This window comes from Ursus arctos, unplaced genomic scaffold, assembly GCF_023065955.2.
Source record: "Ursus arctos isolate Adak ecotype North America unplaced genomic scaffold, UrsArc2.0 scaffold_4, whole genome shotgun sequence".
Taxonomy (NCBI): Eukaryota; Metazoa; Chordata; class Mammalia; order Carnivora; family Ursidae; genus Ursus; species Ursus arctos.
The window spans coordinates 77,543,378-77,563,592 of NW_026623056.1; the positions used below are offsets into that span (position 1 = coordinate 77,543,378).

General features: G+C 37.0%; 1 protein-coding gene across 1 annotated transcript in view; it reads right to left on the reverse strand.

The window, feature by feature from the left end:
- Window positions 1-20,215, reverse strand: part of CYYR1 (cysteine and tyrosine rich 1) — a 99,893-nt gene that overhangs the window by 9,462 nt on the left and 70,216 nt on the right. The window contains exon 3 of the mRNA XM_026517882.4: window positions 4,897-5,054. Within this exon, the coding sequence (XP_026373667.2) occupies window positions 4,897-5,054 (158 nt within the window). The remainder of the gene's footprint in view (window positions 1-4,896; window positions 5,055-20,215) is intronic.

The window sequence follows — 20,215 nt, forward strand, 5'->3', positions numbered from 1 at the left end:
CCACCACTCTTGATCTTTCTAGAATACACATTTCAATATATCTTGAATCTCACCTAGATTTCCAGTTTTACTGATGACATTTTAAAAAGTTAATTTAAACTGATGTCACCTCTTTCCTGTCTTCATGTCTTTCTTTATTCAGCTTAGATTTATGGTCCATCACTAAAATTATATCTGTGTATTTATCATCAATTTTCTTATCTCTTTTTCTCCCCGTTACCTGACAAAAGTCCAATCTTGATTAAATTCAACGTTTTGGCTCTCCCAGACTTGTATCTAGGAGCTTCATGTGCCTAGAGAAAAATGCACAATCATACTGACTAATCTCATTTTCAATGAATGACTATATTCTTAAATGTGGAGACTCTTGGCATTGCTTGGAAATTATTCATACCTGTAGGTATTTCACCACCCCTCCATTCTCCGAGATTCCTTACCTACAAGCATCTCCTCAACCCACTTTTCAGGAGAAGACTTGCTTCTAATTTCAGGAAGAATATAAGCACAATCAGAAGAGCATATCCTTGTATCACCAAATCCTTTGGTGAGTAAGTGAAATTCTTCTCATGTTCAGTACAAATATTAATAAGGCCCCCCTCATTTGTGAATTCAGTGATGCGAATAGAATTTTTATTTCTTTTTTTAAAGATTATTTATTTATTTTAGAGAGAGAGAGAGCATGCACATGTGCATGAGTGGGGGAGGGGCAGAGAGAATCTTCAAGCAGACTCCCCACTGAGCATGGAGCACTATTCAGGGCTTGGCCCCATGATCCATGAGATCATCACCAGAGCCAAAACCAAGAGTTGAATGTTCAACTGACTAGGTGCCCCTAGAGTTTTGATTTCTTAATGAAATATTTCCAAGAGATTTTAAAGACTACAGGTCAGTTATTTTATAGAATGTTCCTTAACCTGGGTTTGTCAGATCTTTTTTCATGCTTAGATTCAGGCTGTGAACTTTCAGCAGAATCCTGCACATATGAAGTTGTGTCATCCTCAGAGTTATTAATACCCAGGAGTGCAAGATGTCCATCTGTCCTTTAGTGATGTTAATCTTTACCACCTGGTCAAGATGTTGTCTGGTTTCTTCACTGTGTAGTGACTATTTTTCCCCTTATAACTAGCAACAAACCTGGGGGTAGACACTTTAAGACCATCCAAATGGCCTGCCCCACTGCAACCTCTCCCCCCAGATTTAACACCCATTAATGATTCTTGTCCCAAACTTTTCTTATAATGGTTTTAAAATGATGATTTTTCCAGTTCCACAACTCCTTTCTATATGTATCCTTTGTCATTTTTTTGTTCCCAAGAACCTCCCCTTCTTCTTCATGGTTTACCTAAATCAATCTATATCTATCTATCTATCTATCTATCTATCTATCTATCATCTATCTCTCTCTCTTTCTCTATCAGTCAATCACCAGGGTCTCAGTAATGTACTTCAGATCACAAATTTCTTGATAGCATTGCAATCTCTTGTTTTCCTTTGGTTGTCATTTGATTTTTATATTTTTGCCAAGCCCTCTGTTATGGTCTTTCTGTATTGTTTTCTTTCAAGTGTGTTTCATCCAAACCTATTTTTTTTAAGAAAGGGTTAATGTGGTCACTTTTCTTTGTTTACAGTGAAGTTCTGGAGAGTAGTGGGTGTATAATATTTGACAAATAATTTTTATTTTCACACTAACGGTTTTTAAAATAATTATAATTAAACAAGACACTGTTCATTCTACCCAACATGGCAGGAATAACAAACCGTTTTGGAAGGTCACTGTCTAACAAATGATCAGTGTAGCAGATGAGCTTTTCCAGTAATCTCCTCCCCAGTGCACAGTAATAATATTCATTGTAGGTATCTCCACTGAGCACTTTCACCAAGGCTTTCACCAAGGAATATGACCTTGGCTAAATTATTTTCTACTCATATATGTGGCCCCCAGGCTGAAGGACTATACAATAAACTGGGTTGTTATCTCATTTATCACAAAACTAATTAATTAATGTGGGTAAAATATTTTATATTTCCACAGATGAAAGATTTTGAAAAATATTCAATACTACTGTGTGGTTTTTTTTTCTATCTTTTAAGTAAAAGCTTAATTAGTGACTTCGAGAAGGAAATGAGAAGTAATCAAGCACATTATGCTTTTTTAAGATCTAGCTTTTTTGTAGTAAAAATGCTTCCACCATAAGGTTTATTATGTTTCTCGCATTATTCAGTTCCCAGAACAATGCATTTACTGAAAATGTAACATGCTGCTGTGATCTGCCAGTATAAATGATGCCACTCTAAAGTTTAAAAAACATGTTTCCATGAATGAAATAGAAACCTCCAACCCAAGGAAACATAAGCCCTCACATTAAAATATTTTGAAACTTCTATTCTGATTTTATAAAAAAATATTTTTTAATGTTTTAAAATGTCTAATGTTTAATTTTAACTAAACTTTTTATAATCAAGCAAAAGTGTATCTGGAATTTTATCTACAGAGGGCTTCTCCTTGCCTTCTCTCCAGTTAATGTCTCTGTCTGACTCTCCTCTGTTCTCTTGAGTTATGGGTTGACCAGGTAAAAATAGGGAGATGTGAAGAATAAAAAAAAAATTCCCCCTGTTTTTTCCTTGTACCTTAGTTATAACATCATTACACTAATCCCAACAGTATTTTTAGTAAGTTGGAAAGATTCAAAATTGTGAATTGCTTTTGTAGTGAGTAAAAGCTATATATTCTAGGGTGAAATTTAAGGTAAATTCTCTAGGTTTTGATATATAACTCAATCAGATCTTGTCATGAGTTGTGTTCTTCACTTGTTCAGCTATGTCTGCTGAGTGCCCATTATGTGCCAGTCCTGGTATTATACTTGGGACTTGGGTGGTGACCAGAATAGACTACGATCCCTGTCTTGTGGTGCTAGGAGGAAGAGATGGACAGTGAACAATAAGTATAACAATTGGACAAACTATATGGTACCTTAGAAGATTAAAAGCACTCTGAAAAAAATATATAGAGTAGAACAAGGAGGACACAATGGGGAAGGACATAATACAATCTTAAATAGACCTGAGCAGGCCTCCTTCAGGAGGTGATCTTTGATCAAAAAGTTGAATTAAGTGAGAGAGTCCATGTTCTAAGCTAAGCCCTAAGATGGGAGTGTGCCCTGTTGTGCTCACGGAGCACATGGAGTGTGTTTCTGTGTTCACAGGAGAGTGTAACTGGAGGCAGAGTGGCAAGAGGGAGTAGAGAAGGAAATGAAGCCAGAGAAATAAACGAGGAGCCAATTCATGCATTGCCTTGCAGGCCCTGGTCAGGACTTTGCTTTTTACTTTGGATAAAATAGGAACCACTGGCTTTGACTCTTCTCTGGAGAACATGGAAAGCCATTGGAAGATTTTGAACAGAAGAATGATATAATTTGACATCTACTTTTAAAAGGTTCAGTCTGGCTACTAGGTTTAGAATAGACCCTTTGGGGGGCCAAAGGTGACTGCTGGAAGAGCAGTTAGAATGTTATCACAAGAATGCAGGTCAGAGCTGAGGGTGGCCCCACCAGGGAAAGAACAGTGTGGACTGTGAGTAGTCAGACACTGTACATACTTTGAAGATGGACCTGGAAGTTTTCCTAGTAGGTTGCATGTAGGTTTGACGGAGGCGAGGAGTCAAGGATGACTCAAAGGTTTTTGGCCTGAGCCACTGGAAGTCCAGAGATGCCATCAGTTGACAGGATAAAGGCTGTGAGTGGAGGAAGTTTGGGGGGATAATCAGAAGTGCAGCATCGAACATGTTCAACTTGAGATAGCTATGAGACATCTAAGCTGAGATGTCCAGTAGACAGTGGGATCAAATGCATATGAAATTCAGGAAGGATGTTCAGAATGGAGATTTATAATTTTGGGAGGCATTAGTGTATAAGTAGTACTTAATACCATGAGACCAAAAGATATAACAAAAGAAGTAAGTGTAGATACAGTCTAGAAAAAGACACAAGACTGACCTTTGAAACACTCCAACATGAAGATATTGGAAAATGGGAAGAACTGACAAAAGAGGAACAGGAGAAGTGATCGTTCTCACATTCATCTGGAATTTGCTCCCTCAAGTTGAAGATGAAAGGGAAAAAGTTAAGAGAGGAAGGAAGTTATTAGGGAATTGATACATGGGCAGATTGCGTGTAGAAGGTACCTTCTTTTTCACAGGGGCTGAGGAAGGACATGACTGTGGACAGCAAATTATCTAAGAATACGTTAGATTTAAGGTTTGACTCCTTTTTATATGTCAAATGATACATATACAGACAGGCTTAGAAAACACTACTGAGCAATTAATGCAAAATGCAGTATTTTGTTTATGGAGTCGGATATATTCAATATATTTATATATAGAACTTCTAGCAGATTCTCAACAAACACCTGACAAATTATCAATGTATTACCATTGCTCTTTGTTGAGAATTTTCATATTATATTAAAACTGTTTTCTTCGCATACAGAGGACACATAAAAACGTTATTCAATCGTTTTTTCTTAAGAGTTATGTACCTATTAAATCAGATGCCAGTTTGTTAAGACATGTCACTTACACTTTCTCTATAATTACTTCTCAGAACTCTGGCAGTAGACACAGTGGGTGTGGACTGTCTAAAACTCTGGCTGATTGGGAATTGTAGTCAATAAAACATGCCTTAAAAATATGAATACCTTTAAATGTGAGCTAGATTTTATTACTCGGATCTAAGTAATCTCCATTGAAAGCTAGAGCTTCAGTCTATGTTAATTTAAATGCCCTACATTCTTGGAGATCATTGCAGTGAAAGTCTTCAATGTTTCCTCTCTCTAAGGAGTAGAGCATAACTAACAAATCTTACTCTTCCTTCAGAAGGAGTGAGCAGTTGTGCTTACCAGGATAGGAGGAGATGGCGTTGATGTGGGTGGTCCTGATGACGCCCACCCGGGTCCCACGGTTGTTTTTCATACACATACAGATACATATGGCAATTCCAGCGATGACCCCCATAATGAATACAATTCCAAACACTATGCCAGCAATTGCCGTGCCCCTAAAAAAGGAAGACAAAAGTACATTGAAAAGGCTCATAGGCGTTTCAAATACAGCCCCATGACTGTAAAGCAAATCTTCTTAAGGATAATGTTAAAAAAAAAAAAAAAAGATAATTCCCTGAATCAGTCAAGTAAATAGTCTTGTGTATTTCAATAGATAAGAAAAAGTTATAAGCTTTCAGGGATTCCTCTTCCAGTACAGTAAACCTATCATTCAGATTCTGATTTTAGAAATCCATGTATTTATACAAAACACAATTATTCAGATACGCTCTCTAAAATAATAATTAAAAAACCATTCTGCTGTTTACTTAAACAGCAAAGAATTTATCTATTGTCTGTGAGCACACATTTACTGAAAACAACTTGATAAATGCCAAAATATTAAATAAAATTTAACATTTATCTTTATTAAAACTCTTCACAAAGTAGAACTGGAATTTTTTTTTCTTAACAGAACAGAGAAAAACAAACCAAATGTTTTAAAAAAATTATTCAGAAAACAGTTGCAACAAATGGTATTCTCATTAAATTCAGGAACAATGCAAGCAAAACCTCTGTTCTATTAATGTTATGTTTTTCTCCAGAAGGTTTTATCTCTCACAACAAAATCATAGAAAGAAGAAATACTGCATGAAAGAGTCAACATTGTCATTATGTGTAGATAATATGTTTTGTAGAACTCTATGTTTATCCACATTTGGGAGAGAAATGGAGAAATCTTTGTGAAAAGAAGTAGATTTTCAGCCAGCAGTATCATTTCTAGCAGTGCTTTCTGCTTTCTGAGGAAATACAACACATGTGGGCACAGATAATGCCAATATACTGTTGCTAGTAGCAAGATATCAGAAACACCATAATATCCAAATGACAAAAAAGAAAAAAAAATAATGATACACAAGAGAATGAATCCTATACAGTGATTAAAAAGGATGAAGAGGTCCACATGGATTGAGGTGAAATGTCCATGATACATGGTTAACTTAATAATAATACTACAAATGAAAAGGCAAATATTAACGGAATACCAGTATTAATAGAATGATTACAAGGAGAAAATTATATTTTTATATTTCAAATTTTCAAATGTATATATAGTGATTATCTTATAGATATGGGACAATGAAGAAAATTTTTATTTTCTCATTTGGGTACCCCCCTCCCCAGAAGTAACAATTTCAACTCTTTCAAACATTGTTTTAGTACTTTTTTTTTTTTTTTTAAGATTTTGTATATTTACTTGAGAGAGAGAGCACAGGAGCATGAGCAGGGGAAGGGGGAAGGGCAGAGGGAGAGGACCAGCAGACTCCCTGCTGAGCTTGGAGCTTGATGCAGGGCTCAATCCCAGGACCCTGAGATCCTGCCTGACCTGAGGGGAAGTCAGACACTTAACCCACTGAACCACCCAGGCACCCCTGTTTTAGTAACTTTCTTCCTATTTCTCAGTAATACAATTACATTTTTTAATTTTTATTTATTTTTTTTTTAAAGATTTTATTTATTTATTTGACAGAGATAGAGACAGCCAGCGAGAGAGGGAACACAAGCAAGGGGAGCGGGAGAGGAAGAAGCAGGCTCCCAGCAGAGGAGCCTGATGTGGGGCTCGATCCCTTAACACCCGGATCACGCCCTGAGCCGAAGGCAGAGCTTAACGACTGTGCCACCCAGGCGCCCCACATTTTTTTATTTTTTTAAATTTTGTATTATCTATTGGCTCCTCTTACAGTATTTGGGAATTTAGATCCCAAGACAAACTTTATCCTTTCAGAATTTATATGATCCAAGCAAGGTGCCATGGTTACCTTTCATATCTCTTACACTCACTTTATTTAAGGAATTTCCATGAGTTCCCATCTTTCCACACGTCTGTTGTTACCCCCCTTCAAAAGTCTTAGAAATTTTTCAAGCAATTTTCAGAAGTTCTTAGCATTTTGTTTTTACTGCTAGTATTATGAAATTGCATAATGCACTTGGATTTTGGTTTTTTTAAATTATTTTTCCAGTCCCTTAGGATTTTTCCTGTCTGGAGACTCATTCTTCAGTTCTATAAACTGTGCCATAAATGGATAATTTCCTTTCCACCATTTTATCTGCTTCTCTTTCTGGAAGCCTATTCTGAAAGAACTTCCAGGATGACTTCTCTAATTTTCCTGATCTCTGTTTTCTTGAACTACTTTCTGGGGGAATTTCATTGACTTTACCTTCCAAAGTTTTGTGAAACCTCTCACTTTCAGCTATCATATGTTTAATTTCTGTGTGCTCTATCTTATCCTCCAAGGTACCCACCTCCCTATTTTATAGTGTCCTGTTTTGCTTTCATAGATATAGTTTCTCCTTGTAATCCCTGAAGGTACTAATGATATATATTTTTTAAACTTTCTCTGCTTTTTGTATTTCTTCTGTCCTGTTTAGGTTCCTTTTTATTGGTTATTTTGGTCTGTTTCATGTTTGACATTTTCCTTAAATGTCTGGTGATGCTGAATCTTCTGCTCTTTAAAAAAGAGGCACAGAAGAGCTGCTTGGAAGTTCACTGTGGCCGGCTACCATTGCACAGGTGAAATCCACAGTCTAAGAGTTCCCATGGTTTTTTTTGTTGGGGCTGTTCAATTTTCCCCTTAAAAAGAATCCTCCAGTTTCAAGTACAAGCCAGCCTGACACTTTGCCGGAGCCTAGGCAAAGGGTGTGAACCTTATTTTACCTATAAGGGTATGAACTTCCATAAAATCCTGATGCCCTTAGCTCAGGGACTCCATCTCACTCTGCTGTGACACTGGAGCCATTCAGAAGCAGTCTTCAGTAACAACGTTTTTGTGGTTTAAAAGCATGATTTCTAAAGCCAGACTGCCTGGGTTCCAACCGTTCCTTGTGCAAGTTGCTGAACGCCTCCCACCCCCTAATTTTCTTATTAATTAAATGAAGGTCAACCTGGTGCTTATCTTACTCTCCTCTCAAATTTCGTATCATGAAATAGCTGTACTCCTGGACTCGTTTGTCAGAGAAATAATTTCTTATTTTTGTGCCATATAAATATCTATCTTATGCTTTTCTAAGACAGGTCTGTAGTTCTCATCTCGAACCCTTGGGGCCAGATCTATCTCATAAGTCAGAAATTTTAAGGTATTGGAAAGGGAGTATAGTACATATACCATATTTTGTAGGGTACTTCCAAGGCCAGCATCCTGAGCACACATACATTTACATGTCCACAGGAAAGGTGAGAATATTAACAGCCGTGGATGACATAGAGACCAGAAAAAAGCCCCAGGTTCCTTTGGATCCGGTCTTGCCACCAAGTCAGTTACATAAAACATTTCACTTTCCAGCGTTGGTTGGTTGGTTGTTTTTGAGGATTTCAAAATTGCAGATAGGGAGTTGTGACCCTGTATTTGTACTTTTCACAAGAGATTTTCTTTTTATGACTTTTCCACTCTTAAAAAAACTGATACTGCTAAGAATTCCAATAGACTCTTTTAAAATATTCCTACATGCATTTTAACTATGTAAGTAAATTATGAAAGCAGAAAGTGAGATATATTTGGGTGTGCTGCTATTAGTAATTAAAGAATGGCAGAACCCAGTAGCTTAATATATAAGCCTTTTCAAAAAAAGAGAGATTTATCAAAGGAGATCATTTGGAAGAAGTAAACCAAAAGTAATTTGGAAACCTTTTTATTGTAATTTTGAGGTCCAAATAAGATTGATTTGGAGGGCTTAGTTTATGTTCCAGAAATAATTAATGGCCCAATTATTCAGGCATAGAGTTTCCAAAGTAAGTGTTATGGAAGCTGTTACGATATCAAATTGGGACATATTTATATTCATTAATTCATTTTTTAAATAGAGGAAAGTAGGAAATTAGTCACATTTTGTTTTCCTGTTGGCAGCTCCAGCAAAAGTGCCTGCTTATGAGGTCAGTAATGAGGTTGCAACTAATGTGTTAAATGAGGTTTATGATTAAATCATGATTTTGGTGTCCTTGATCTTTTGATACCCATTAGCAACTGTAAATTAGTTATTAAAGACATAGCAAGTATAACATTTATAGCATTTTTTACTCCATTATTAATTAAAGGAAACAATAAACAAACAGTAACCTTCTGGCATATAAATAATTTGGTTTTGTCAACTGTTGGAAAGAGAGAAGCTATTAACTTGAGAACTTTGGCGTCATAAAAATCTTGAAAAAAATGTAGGGAATGTACTTTTTTTGAAAGAAGGGACTGCAGAGTGTACATATTTTCCTTTTTAAGATTTTATTTTGAAATATTTACAGATTCACAAACAGTTATAAAAAGAGTATAGAGAGGTCCTGTGTATCCTCCTCCCAGTTCCCCAGTTCCCCCCCAATGGTTACATCTTAGGTGTACTACAGTACAACATCAAATTCAGGAAATTGACATTAGTGTAAAGTGTGTGTATCATTCTGTGTCATTTGAACACATGCAGAGATCATGGGATCACTATGGGAAGCAAGGTACAAAGCTACTCCATCATCAAAAAGATTTCCCTTGTGCTACTTCTTTATGGTCACACCCACCGTCCTCCTCCCCGCCATTAATAACTGTTTGAATCACTACTCTGTTCCTCATTCTTGTAATTTTGTCATTTCAAGAATGTCATACAAATGGAATCGTATAGTATGTGACCTTTTGAGGTGGACTTTTTTGTACTCAGCATAATGCCCTTGGAATCTATCCTAGCTTTTGTGTGTACTAATACATTCCATTTTTATTATTTCGTGGTATGGAGATAGCAGTTTGTTTACCCATGACCTATTGCAGGACATTTTGGTTACTTCCAGCGTTGACTTTTGCAGATAAAGCTGCTAGGAACAATCATGTACAGGTTTTTGTGTGAACATATGTATTCATTTCTCCGGGATAAATGCCCAAAAGTGGGATTGCTGGGTTCTTTGATAAGTATATGTTCAATTTTTAAAAATGCTGACAAAGTATTTTCCAGAATGGCTGTACTGTTTTATATTCCCTCCAGTAGAGTATGAGACATCCAGTTTCTCTCTATCCTTGCCAGCATTTGGTGTTGTCATTATTTTTAATTTTAGCTGTTTCAACAGGTGTGTAGTGGTAGCTTGTTGTGATCTTAACATACATTTCCCTAGTGGCCAGGGAGACTGAACATCTTTTCACGGGCTTAGTTGCCATTTATGTATCTTCTTCAGTGAAATGTCTCTTCATGCCTTTTATTCATGTTCTAATTGGATTGTTTGTGTTTTTACTATTGAATTTTTGAGAGTTCCTTATAAATTCGAGATAGAAGTTTTTTATCAGATACATTGTTTGCAAACATTTTCTCAGTCTGTGGTGTGTCTTTTCATCGTCTTAACAGAATCTTTTGCAGAGAAAAAAGTTTTTAAATTTTCATAAAGTCCAATTTTTCAGGGTTTTTTTATGGACTGCTTTTGGTGTCATACGTATGAACTCTTCACCACGCCTTAGGTTCTGAAGACTTCTCCTATGTTTCCTTCTAAAAGATTGATGTTTTATATTAAAACCTATGATCCATTTTGGTTTAACTTTTGGGTAAGGTGGCAGGTTGAGGTTGAGGTGGATTTTTTTACCCACGGATATCCAGCTGCCCCAGTACTATTTATTGAAAACACTATCCTTCCTCAATTGCATTGCTTTTGCACCTTTGTAAAAAATTAGTTGGCTATGCTTATTTGGGAGTATTTTTGGGTTTTGTATATTCTCCTGTTGTTGAATAGGGTGTTTGAGAAATGTTGATTAGCTTCAGTTAGTTGTTCAGTTCTTCTGTATCCTTGCTGATTTTCTGTCCAGTTGTTCCCTAATTGTTGTGGGAGGGATGTTGAAGTCTCCAGCTATAACTGAAGATTTGTCTGTTTCTCCTTTCATTTCCATCAGTTTTGCTCTGCCTATTTTCCAGCTTTTCTGTTCTGTGTGGGCTCCCCACTTGACCCTTGCTGGTAGATATTAGGGTGGGACTGTATTTTTTTTTCCTTAGGTGTTTGGCTGTAGTCAAATTGTTATTATCTACAAGTTTTCTATCTTGCTAGGCTGCCTCTTTCTGGGTGCTGCCACTGGAGAGATTAGGGTCTTTTGGGGGCTTTTATTGTATGTGCCCATTGGTGTTTCTGGGTTACCAATTACCTCCAAGTCTGGGATAAATAGGGCAAGAAGAAAACTTAGGGAACTCACTCTTGTGTTCTTTAGGCCATGAGATCCTAGCTGATCTATCCTCTTCTCTTCACCTTTTAGACTTTTCTCGTTTGTTTTATATATGTCTAGAGTTTTACAGTTGCACTTAGAGGGAAGGATAGGAAAAAGTATGTTACTCTGATAATGTATTTTAAAAAAATAAAATACTGCAAAAAAAGGTATTGTTTAAAATCATGAAGTGTTTTTTAAAGATTTATTTATTTTAGAAAGAGAGAGAATGTGGGCGTGGGGGCAGAGGGAGAGGGAGAATCTCAAGCAAACTCCCTCCTGAGTGCAGAGCCCAATACAGGGCCTGATCTCAGGACACTGAGATCAAGAACTGAGTCAAAATCAAGAGTCAGATACTTAACTGATTGAGCCACACAGACACCCTGTGAAGTGATTTTTTTAAAGTAAAATATAGAAACACCTTTTTAGAAGAGATGAACACTATGATAAATATCCTTATAAAGACACAGCTGTTAATATTACACTTGGGTTTTCAGAGCAAAAATAATATGTCATTCACATACATAGATATGTGATTCCAAATCTTTTCCTATTCATATTGAAGGTGCTCAAAAAATCTTTAATGAATTAATGAATTAAGCTACCTCACTCACATTTATTAAACTATTATGGAAATATTACCCACAAAATTCTTTCTCTGTAATGAAAGTATTTCTTTGTTTAATGGCAATATAGTTGACATACAATGTGACATTAATTTCAGGTATACAACATAGTGAGTAGACAGCTCTGTAGTTATGCTGTGCTCACAAGTGTGGCTACCACCTGTCACCATACAATACTAGCACAATACCATTGACTGTGTTCCCTGTGCTGTGCCTTTTATCCCTGTGACTTACTCATTCCAACACTGGAAGCCTGTACCTCCCACTCCCCTTCACCCATTTTACCCATCCCCCATCTCCCTCCTCTCTGGCAGCCATGAGTTTGTTCTTTGCATTTATGGGTCTGTTTCTGCTTTTCTTGTCTGTTTGTTCATTTGTTTTGTTTTTTAGATTCCACATATGAGTGAAATCAAATGGTATTTTATCTTTCTCTGCCGGACTTACTTCACTTAGCATTCTATACTCTAGGTCCATCCATGTTGTTGCAAATGACAAGATCTTATTCTTTCTTGTGGCTCAGTAATATTCCATCGTATGTATATGTATATACATATATAAACACATAATATACATAAATATTTGATATACATATTATATACAGTATCTATAAATACAAATATATATATCAAGGAATCTTCATACTATTTTCTACAGTGGCTGCACTAAGAGAGCACAAGGGTTCCTTTGGCTCTACAGTCTCACCAACACTTTTATTTCTTGTCTTTTTTTTTTTTTAAGATTTTATTTATTTATTTGAAAGAGAGAGCATGAGCAGGGTTAGGTGCAGAGGGAAAGGACGAGGGAGAAGCAGACTCACTGCTGAACAGGAAGCTCGGTGACATGGGGCTCCATCCCAGGACCCTGGGACCATGACCTGAGCCAAAGGCAGACGCTTAACTGACCGAGCCACCCAGGCACCCTATTTCTTATCTTTTTTTTTTTTTTTAAGTACTTCTTTATTTAAGTAATCTCTACACACAACATGGGGCTCAAACTCACAACCTCAAGATCAAGAGTCACACACTCCTCCAACTGAGACAGCCAGGAGCCCCTATTTCTTGTCCTTTTGATACTGGCGATTCTGACAGGTGTAAGGTGGTATCTCGCAGTGACTGATTAGTGGATGATTAGTGATGTTGAGCATGTTTTCATGTGTCTGTTGGCCATCTGTAATATAGTGGAAGTATTTCTCATAGGAAGCTCTTTATTATTAAATTAAACCTGAAAGGAAATTTTTCTTGAGAAAAGAAAGAAATCTAACTTATTTTTGATGCTGTTAATTTTTTTACCTTTAGCTGCTGATTTCTGGATTATAAAGCACAATTTGGGTAAATTTGTATGCAAAGAGAATTTTCTGTTCTCAGGAAGCTCCTGCAAAACTTTTTATGAGTTCTAAAAAATTTCAGAGGTAAATTGTCTTCTCATGGTATTTTAATAATTGTCTGTGGGGCGCCTGGGTGGCACAGTAGTTAAGCGTCTGCCTTCGGCTCAGAGCGTGATCCTGGCATTATGGGATCAAGCCCCACATCAGGCTCCTCCGCTATGAGCCTGCTTCTTCTTCTCCCACTCCCCCTGCTTGTGTTCCCTCTCTCCCTGGCTGTCTCTATCTCTGTCAAATAAATAAATAAAATCTTTAAAAAAAAAGTAATTGTCTGTAAGCTTAGTATTAAACAAAAACATTCCATTTTCTTGGTTATATACAACAATTAATAGGCAGAACTTCAAGGTTGTTAAAGCAAATTACTCTTTTTAATTATCCATTATAATCATTTATTGTGGTGAATGCTTTTTTACTCAGTTTAGTCCAGGAGTAAGCAAATTAAGACAATGGGCCACATGGGGCCCCCTAGTTGTTAAAGCAAATAAGGTTGTATTGGAATGAAGCCCAACTCATCTGTTTACATGTTGTCTGACTGGTTTGGTGCTATGTCAAAGTTGAGTAGTTGTGAGACCACATGCCTTTAAGGGCTGAAGTATTTACTCTCTCATCTATTGTAGAAAAAGTGTCCTGATCTCTGATTTGATTCACTTGCTAATAAATTAGGTTGCCTTTCCCTAGATGACTTTTTCTAAAAAGTTATGTCACTAATGATTTTATAACAGAGCAAGTGGTTGCATAGGCAGAGCAATTTGTACTGAAAATCTAACAGTCTATGGTATTTGGAAGATCTTTTAATTCTGTTAATTAGAAAGTCACAAGAATTGCAAGGCTTAAATATTCTTTTTGATTACCCCCACTGACAGTCACTGTAGTACATTTCTGATGCTACTCCAATACAAAAATTCCTCATGCTTTGTGGCATAGTAAAAAATAAACATTTCGTCTTTGTCCCAGGTTCCTGGCACACAGCTCTTTTAAAATCCTTAGAATCTCTGGATTGAGAAAAGTGTCTTTTGTATGCTAATGAGATAACTGGTGACTGGAGGCCACTTAGGTGTAACAGGGCTGGTCCCCAGAAAGACCTAAGCACTATTAATGGGTTGGAATTTTCAGCCCCACTTATAACCTCTGGGAAAGGGGGCTGGGGCTGGAGATTAGTTAATCACCAATGGCCAGTGATTTTATCATGTGCACACAAGGAAACCTCCATTAAAAACCCCTGCATGATGGGGTTCAGAGAGCTTCTGGGTTGGTGAACACACTGTTTTGCTTTGGTGGGGGGAGCACCTGAAGAAGGCTTGGAAGTTCTTGAAGTTCCATATCCCTCCCGCCAAACCTTGCCCCATGTATTTCTTTCATTTTATTGTTCCTGAATTGTATCCTTTATAAGAAACTGGTAATAGTAAGTAAAGTGCTTTCCTGAGTCCTCTCAGGACTTTTACTGTGACCTCTAGTATTGATTGAAACCTGAAGGAAGGGGTTGTGGGAATCCCTGACTTTGCAGCCAAGTTAGATGGAAGTGAGGGTAACTTGGGGACCTGATACTTGTGACTGGCATCTGAAGTGAGGGCAGTCTTTTGGGACTAAGCCCTTAAACCTGTGGAGTCTGATGCTGACTCCAGGGACTTAGTGTCAGAATTGAATTGAATTGTACGACGCTCCATTGGTAAGAGAATTGGTTCCTGTCAGGAGGGAGAACACCCACATGCTTCCTTCTCTGTTCTCCCAAAATCTTTTTAAATGTCTATTAGTGTTTGTTATTTAGCTCCATAGGTAGAAAATTTGTACCAAAATGAGACTCTGTAATTAAGATATTAAATGTATTTGTAGTGGCTCTAATGATACTATGAATCTGTAGTTTATAACAAAGCTCAGAGATAATATATTTCATTCCATGAATAGCTTTTCGTAAGCAAAAAAATATTCTGATAATGTTGCAGTTGGTGAAGTAATGCAACACATTTTTAGGCTCAGCATTGCTATACAGCAACTTAATACAAATATCTTCACATGGTTTTACAATTAAATAATGTTTGAGGTAAATAAGAGATGTGAAAGAATACTACTGTAATATTTCCCTTCTTCACTGACACAACCAACTTACAAATGCATTTTATAAAACAGCATAATACAAAGGACTTATGAATAATCTATGCAATAATTTAATTAACACCAGTCCTAATAAAATAGGAAAATAAAAAAGGGACGCAAATATTTGATGCCTGTATAAGATGCAAGCAGAATTACAGAATATTTCCATTAGGAGAAACTTTGCGTATGGACAAAAGAGTTTTTAAGAAGTACGTAAAAAAGAAGTGAGAGGAAAAAATTTTTTGCTTTCTAGAAAAAAAATGACCACAGTTTCAAAAGAAGAGACTGAAAATGGGTCCATTTCCTATTATAATGAAAATGTGCACGTGAAGCTGAGGCATTTTTATGTTTTTATTAAAGAAGGGAATACTAAGTAATCCTATTTATTTCTGATAATCCATATGTGATGAATTAAAGCAATGAAAAAAATATTCCAACTACAGTGCTGAAAGTAAAATGCACACATGAGCAGAATAAAACTTGGCAAAATTTTTTCTTCAATCCATTCCATTTACTCAATAATTGTTCTTTTAGCCAATGCATTAAAATATTGTAGTGCAATATTTTCATGTTCAGAAGACTTAAAACCAATATCTTATTCTAAACCTATTGGCAATTGATAAGGTATATAATTTAGTAAAATTCTGAATTCCTTAATTTAAAAATGATGCATTTTCCTCTCTGTTGCTTTACTAAATTATTACAGAATGGTAAGAATAGAAAAACAAACTCAATGGAGTATGGTTTTTCAGTATAAGAGTATTTACTTCTGTAACTTCCATTCATAACAACAGGACCCCTGATCTACCTCCATCTATGTCTGTATCTCCCCCTAGCTACATATGTATCTATACATAAATAAGGCTACTATAATTTCAAGTGGTTAAATTATTACCAAATATTGTTATAATCCCTAAAATGCTGATTTTAGGAGGGTAGAAATATCAATCCATAAGATTCTCCCAATAAATCTTATGACTTGCAAAAAAATCCTGCAAAATTCAGATATGCCCAAGGTGTTTATTTTGCCTTTTTTCATGCTAGTCCTCTTTACTAACTTCATTCAACATATCCTTGGCGGGGGGGGGGGGGGGGGGACTTTACAAGTAATTTTTCTGTTATCCTCAGAATAATAAAATTAGAAATTAATGTTTCTCTAGTATGTGCTGCTGAAGTGAGCCCAATGTTTCTTTAAATGAATAAATTTACCTGATTTACTGACTCAATCCCTGTATAGATAGTTGTCTTCCTCAGTATCTGTTTTCTACATTTCCCTTGATAAAATAATTTTTTTTAAAAGATTTATTTATTTATCTGTTTGTTTGTTTGAGAGAGAGAGAGTGCGCACACACACAAGCAGGAGGGGCAGAGGGAGAGGGAGAGAGAATCTCAAGCAGACTCTGCACTGAGCAGGGAGCCTGTCCTGGGGCTCTAACCCAGGACCCTGAGATCATGACCCGAGCCAAAACCAAGAGTCAGATGCTCAAACCGACTGTACCTCCCAGGCACCCCTCCCTTGATAAGAGAACTGCTGATGGTCAACTGGGTGCATGCCTACCTGAAATAAATACTATTATATTCCAGATACTCTTAAAGCTAGTTTTTTTTTTTTTAATTGATAAAATTCTGGAAGGTAAGTTGTAAGTAAAATATTTTGTGACATCTCTCAAGAAACCTCCTTAAAAGATTGCTGGAATGGGCTTTTTGTCCTTCCATCCTACCTTCCATCCATCCTGCTTTCTGAAATGAAGACAGCCCTCCTAGGGATGGAGGGAGGTATGAGTTTGATGGACATGCTGTATCATCCTTGAGTTGCCTATCTCTGGATTTCCTTTACACAAGAGAGAAACTATTTTAAAAATTACATTAAAACCTTTGTTATTTGTTTCTCTCTCTCTTTCTCTCTCTCTCTCTCTGTGTGACATGATGCTTGATCTAAGCTTACCTGATACAGCTCCTTTGCCAAGATTACAGTGTAAACAAAAAGAAATCTTTAATATGGAATAGCAGTTTAAGGAGCATACAGATACTCTGAGATCCCCATGAAAAGATTCCAAAAAAAGCATACCAAAACTAAAAATGCATGAGACTGCATGCAACTTCGATTAAATTGGGATCATTCATCTTACATCTTATGTAGAACTAAATTTGTATGAAACAGTGAGAGACCTTCGAGAAATCTCTACAATGCCTAGACATCAAAGAGGATACAAAATGAGAATAACAAATGGTCTTGAATGTGTTGTGACTGGTAGGGTGATCTCCACAATAACATTTTGTCACTGGAGTTCAGTGGTAAATGATTTGATTGATGAAGAAAGCAAGAATAATTCAAACCAGAAGGTACCCTTTGAGAGGTGGTTGGTTTCCAGTTATCTCCACTGACCAAATTTTCTGAACCAAGTGCCCAATTCCTATAGTAGATTTATAAAGTGAGTTCAATGAAGATCAAATTCATGCACTAAAATAATAGTAATATTAATAATAATTTGTAAATCTGAATATACTTGATTTTTTTTTTTTTTTGGAAAAAAAGCAATCTGATGGATGATTTCCTGAACCGTATTACTTGATATGTTCTGTATACTGCATGGATTCCAAGTGTCATTATCTGATTACCTGCCAATAGAGCCTTGGGATAGCACAGCATAATGTACTGTCGGTCAAAGTCTAAATGCAGCAATTCATAGTTACAAGAGTTTCTAGAACCTTTTTCATGCAAATACGTGCACATGTTTCATTTCATTGTTTATTAGACACCAATATTTAGAAAAGTAGTGTTGATCCTCACTTAGATCAGTTTATTTTCCACTCATGCCCTTGAGGTGTTTGATTTAGTTCTCAGTCATCATGCCTGCAATTCTAAATGGCAGTCACTAGATAACAACATTCTTTATTCCACTCATGAAATAGGTACCGAGCCTCTACCATGTGCTAGCCACTATTCTGGGTGCTGAGATAAACTTTGAGTGATACGTGGTACCTGCCTTCAAGAATTTTAGAGCCAATCTCTAGGCATATAAGACTAAGACAAGAAAATAATTATAGAATTTTATCGTACTCAGCAAAAGAGAACAGTTGTTTTTTTTTTTTTAAACAATATGAGTGTCATACACTAAAGAGAGCAGTAGTGATTTCTTAATACCTCTTAGCTGCATATAAAAGGTTTTTGATCTGCAGGGTACTGTTGTGAAATAGAAACAGATCCACTTGTTTTGCAGGTGAGAAAACCAAATCTGTGAGAGGTTAAAATAAAGATCTTTTAGCCAGTTTCATGGTAAAGAATAGAGCTCAGCAGTCCTAATTCCCACAACAGAGCTGGTCCTATTCCAGCAGACTGCCTGCTCTCATTCTCTCATCCATTCAACCAATGTTTGTGGAGTCTCTTCACTCTGTTAAGCGCTAGGCATATAAAGATGAACAAAGTCTCGACAGAAGGCAGAGAGGGAGAGGAGAGAGAGGATTCCTGGAATATGTGGAAAACTGAAGCTCTGACGACTGACTGAATAGGGGAGTAAGCGAGAGGCCAGAGTGCAGAATGTCTTTTGTGTGGGCAATGGCCCCTTGCTGCACCATATGCCGTTCATAAAAATGTGTTGAAATCATGACTCTAGGAGATATGCAATCGTAAGCTAGACTTAAATAGATACAGCCACTGCACACAGGTTCTCCTGCCTTTTGCCTTTCAAAACTAAAAAATTTCCAATTGCTTCTAGATAAAACACTCTCATTTATAATGCTTTGGCACAGTTCACCCTTTGGAAGTAACCTTTGCTGAAACTTCATACTGAGCTAATTACCTTAACTTGCTTATGATAATTACTTTAGGCAGGACTATCATTCTGTTTCTCTACCTTTTTAAGTCATATTTTGAGTAGGAAAAAAAAATCACAAACGAGTTTTTAACAGTGGCTATAAGGATTTCTACTGAAAATCTGTTTGTTGAGATTTGTGTCAGATGTAGGAGTTGAATCTGATTATGAAAATTCATAGTAACCTGTTTTCCTTTTCATTGACTCCAGCATGGAGAGTTTCAAATAAATGTGGAAGCTCACACAGTTATTGACGGGCAGAATAGCAGCTACCCTCCAACCCTAGACATTTAACATTTAATGTTCCCATAGGACTTGGGTGGACGTTGGCAGTTGTAAACCCTCCCAGATCCAGATTAACTGCTGAAGCAGGTAATAGACCTTGATAATGTAATGGGTCCTTGGCAGTGAGCCCACGTGCTGCCCAACCTTGTGTTTCTTCATGTGGTTCTACCAACTGCTAGACTCTACATTGTCAGCTGACCTTCCCACCCAAACAACTGGGATCCTCTTCCTGGACCTTCGCAAGTCCCCACCCTCAGCTGAGACAAGCCTGCGATTGATCATCATCTGCTGGGGCCAACTCCTGTTTTAGGCCTGCCAGTGACTTGCCAATGATTTGCTCAGTTCTGACATTTATTACCTGCAACAGCTCTCAGGAGCCTGGGACTGCCCAGACCCAAGAGCTGCTGTTGGATCACACCTCTCTGAAGGCCTTGCTCACAACTCCACCTGTGCTAGCCTGATGTAGTTGATCAGAAGTGTTACACTTTGGCTTGCTCATAGGATCTAGCCTCATGCTTATTTCCGTGATTCTTAAAGTCATTCACAAGCAATACATTCTTATCATTCCATCAATATCATTCTCTCTCACTGTAGGTGGCTGCCTCTACATAGGTTCAAACAGTTTCTGAGTTTTTTTATGCCTTGCAATTATCCATGAGAGGAAAACTGATTTCAACCACATCTCATTCCAGTACATACAATTCCAGTGAAGGAATGTGATTGGCCCAGCTGCAGTTGGGGACCCACCTCTAAGTGGGTCCACAGCCCAGAATACCACAA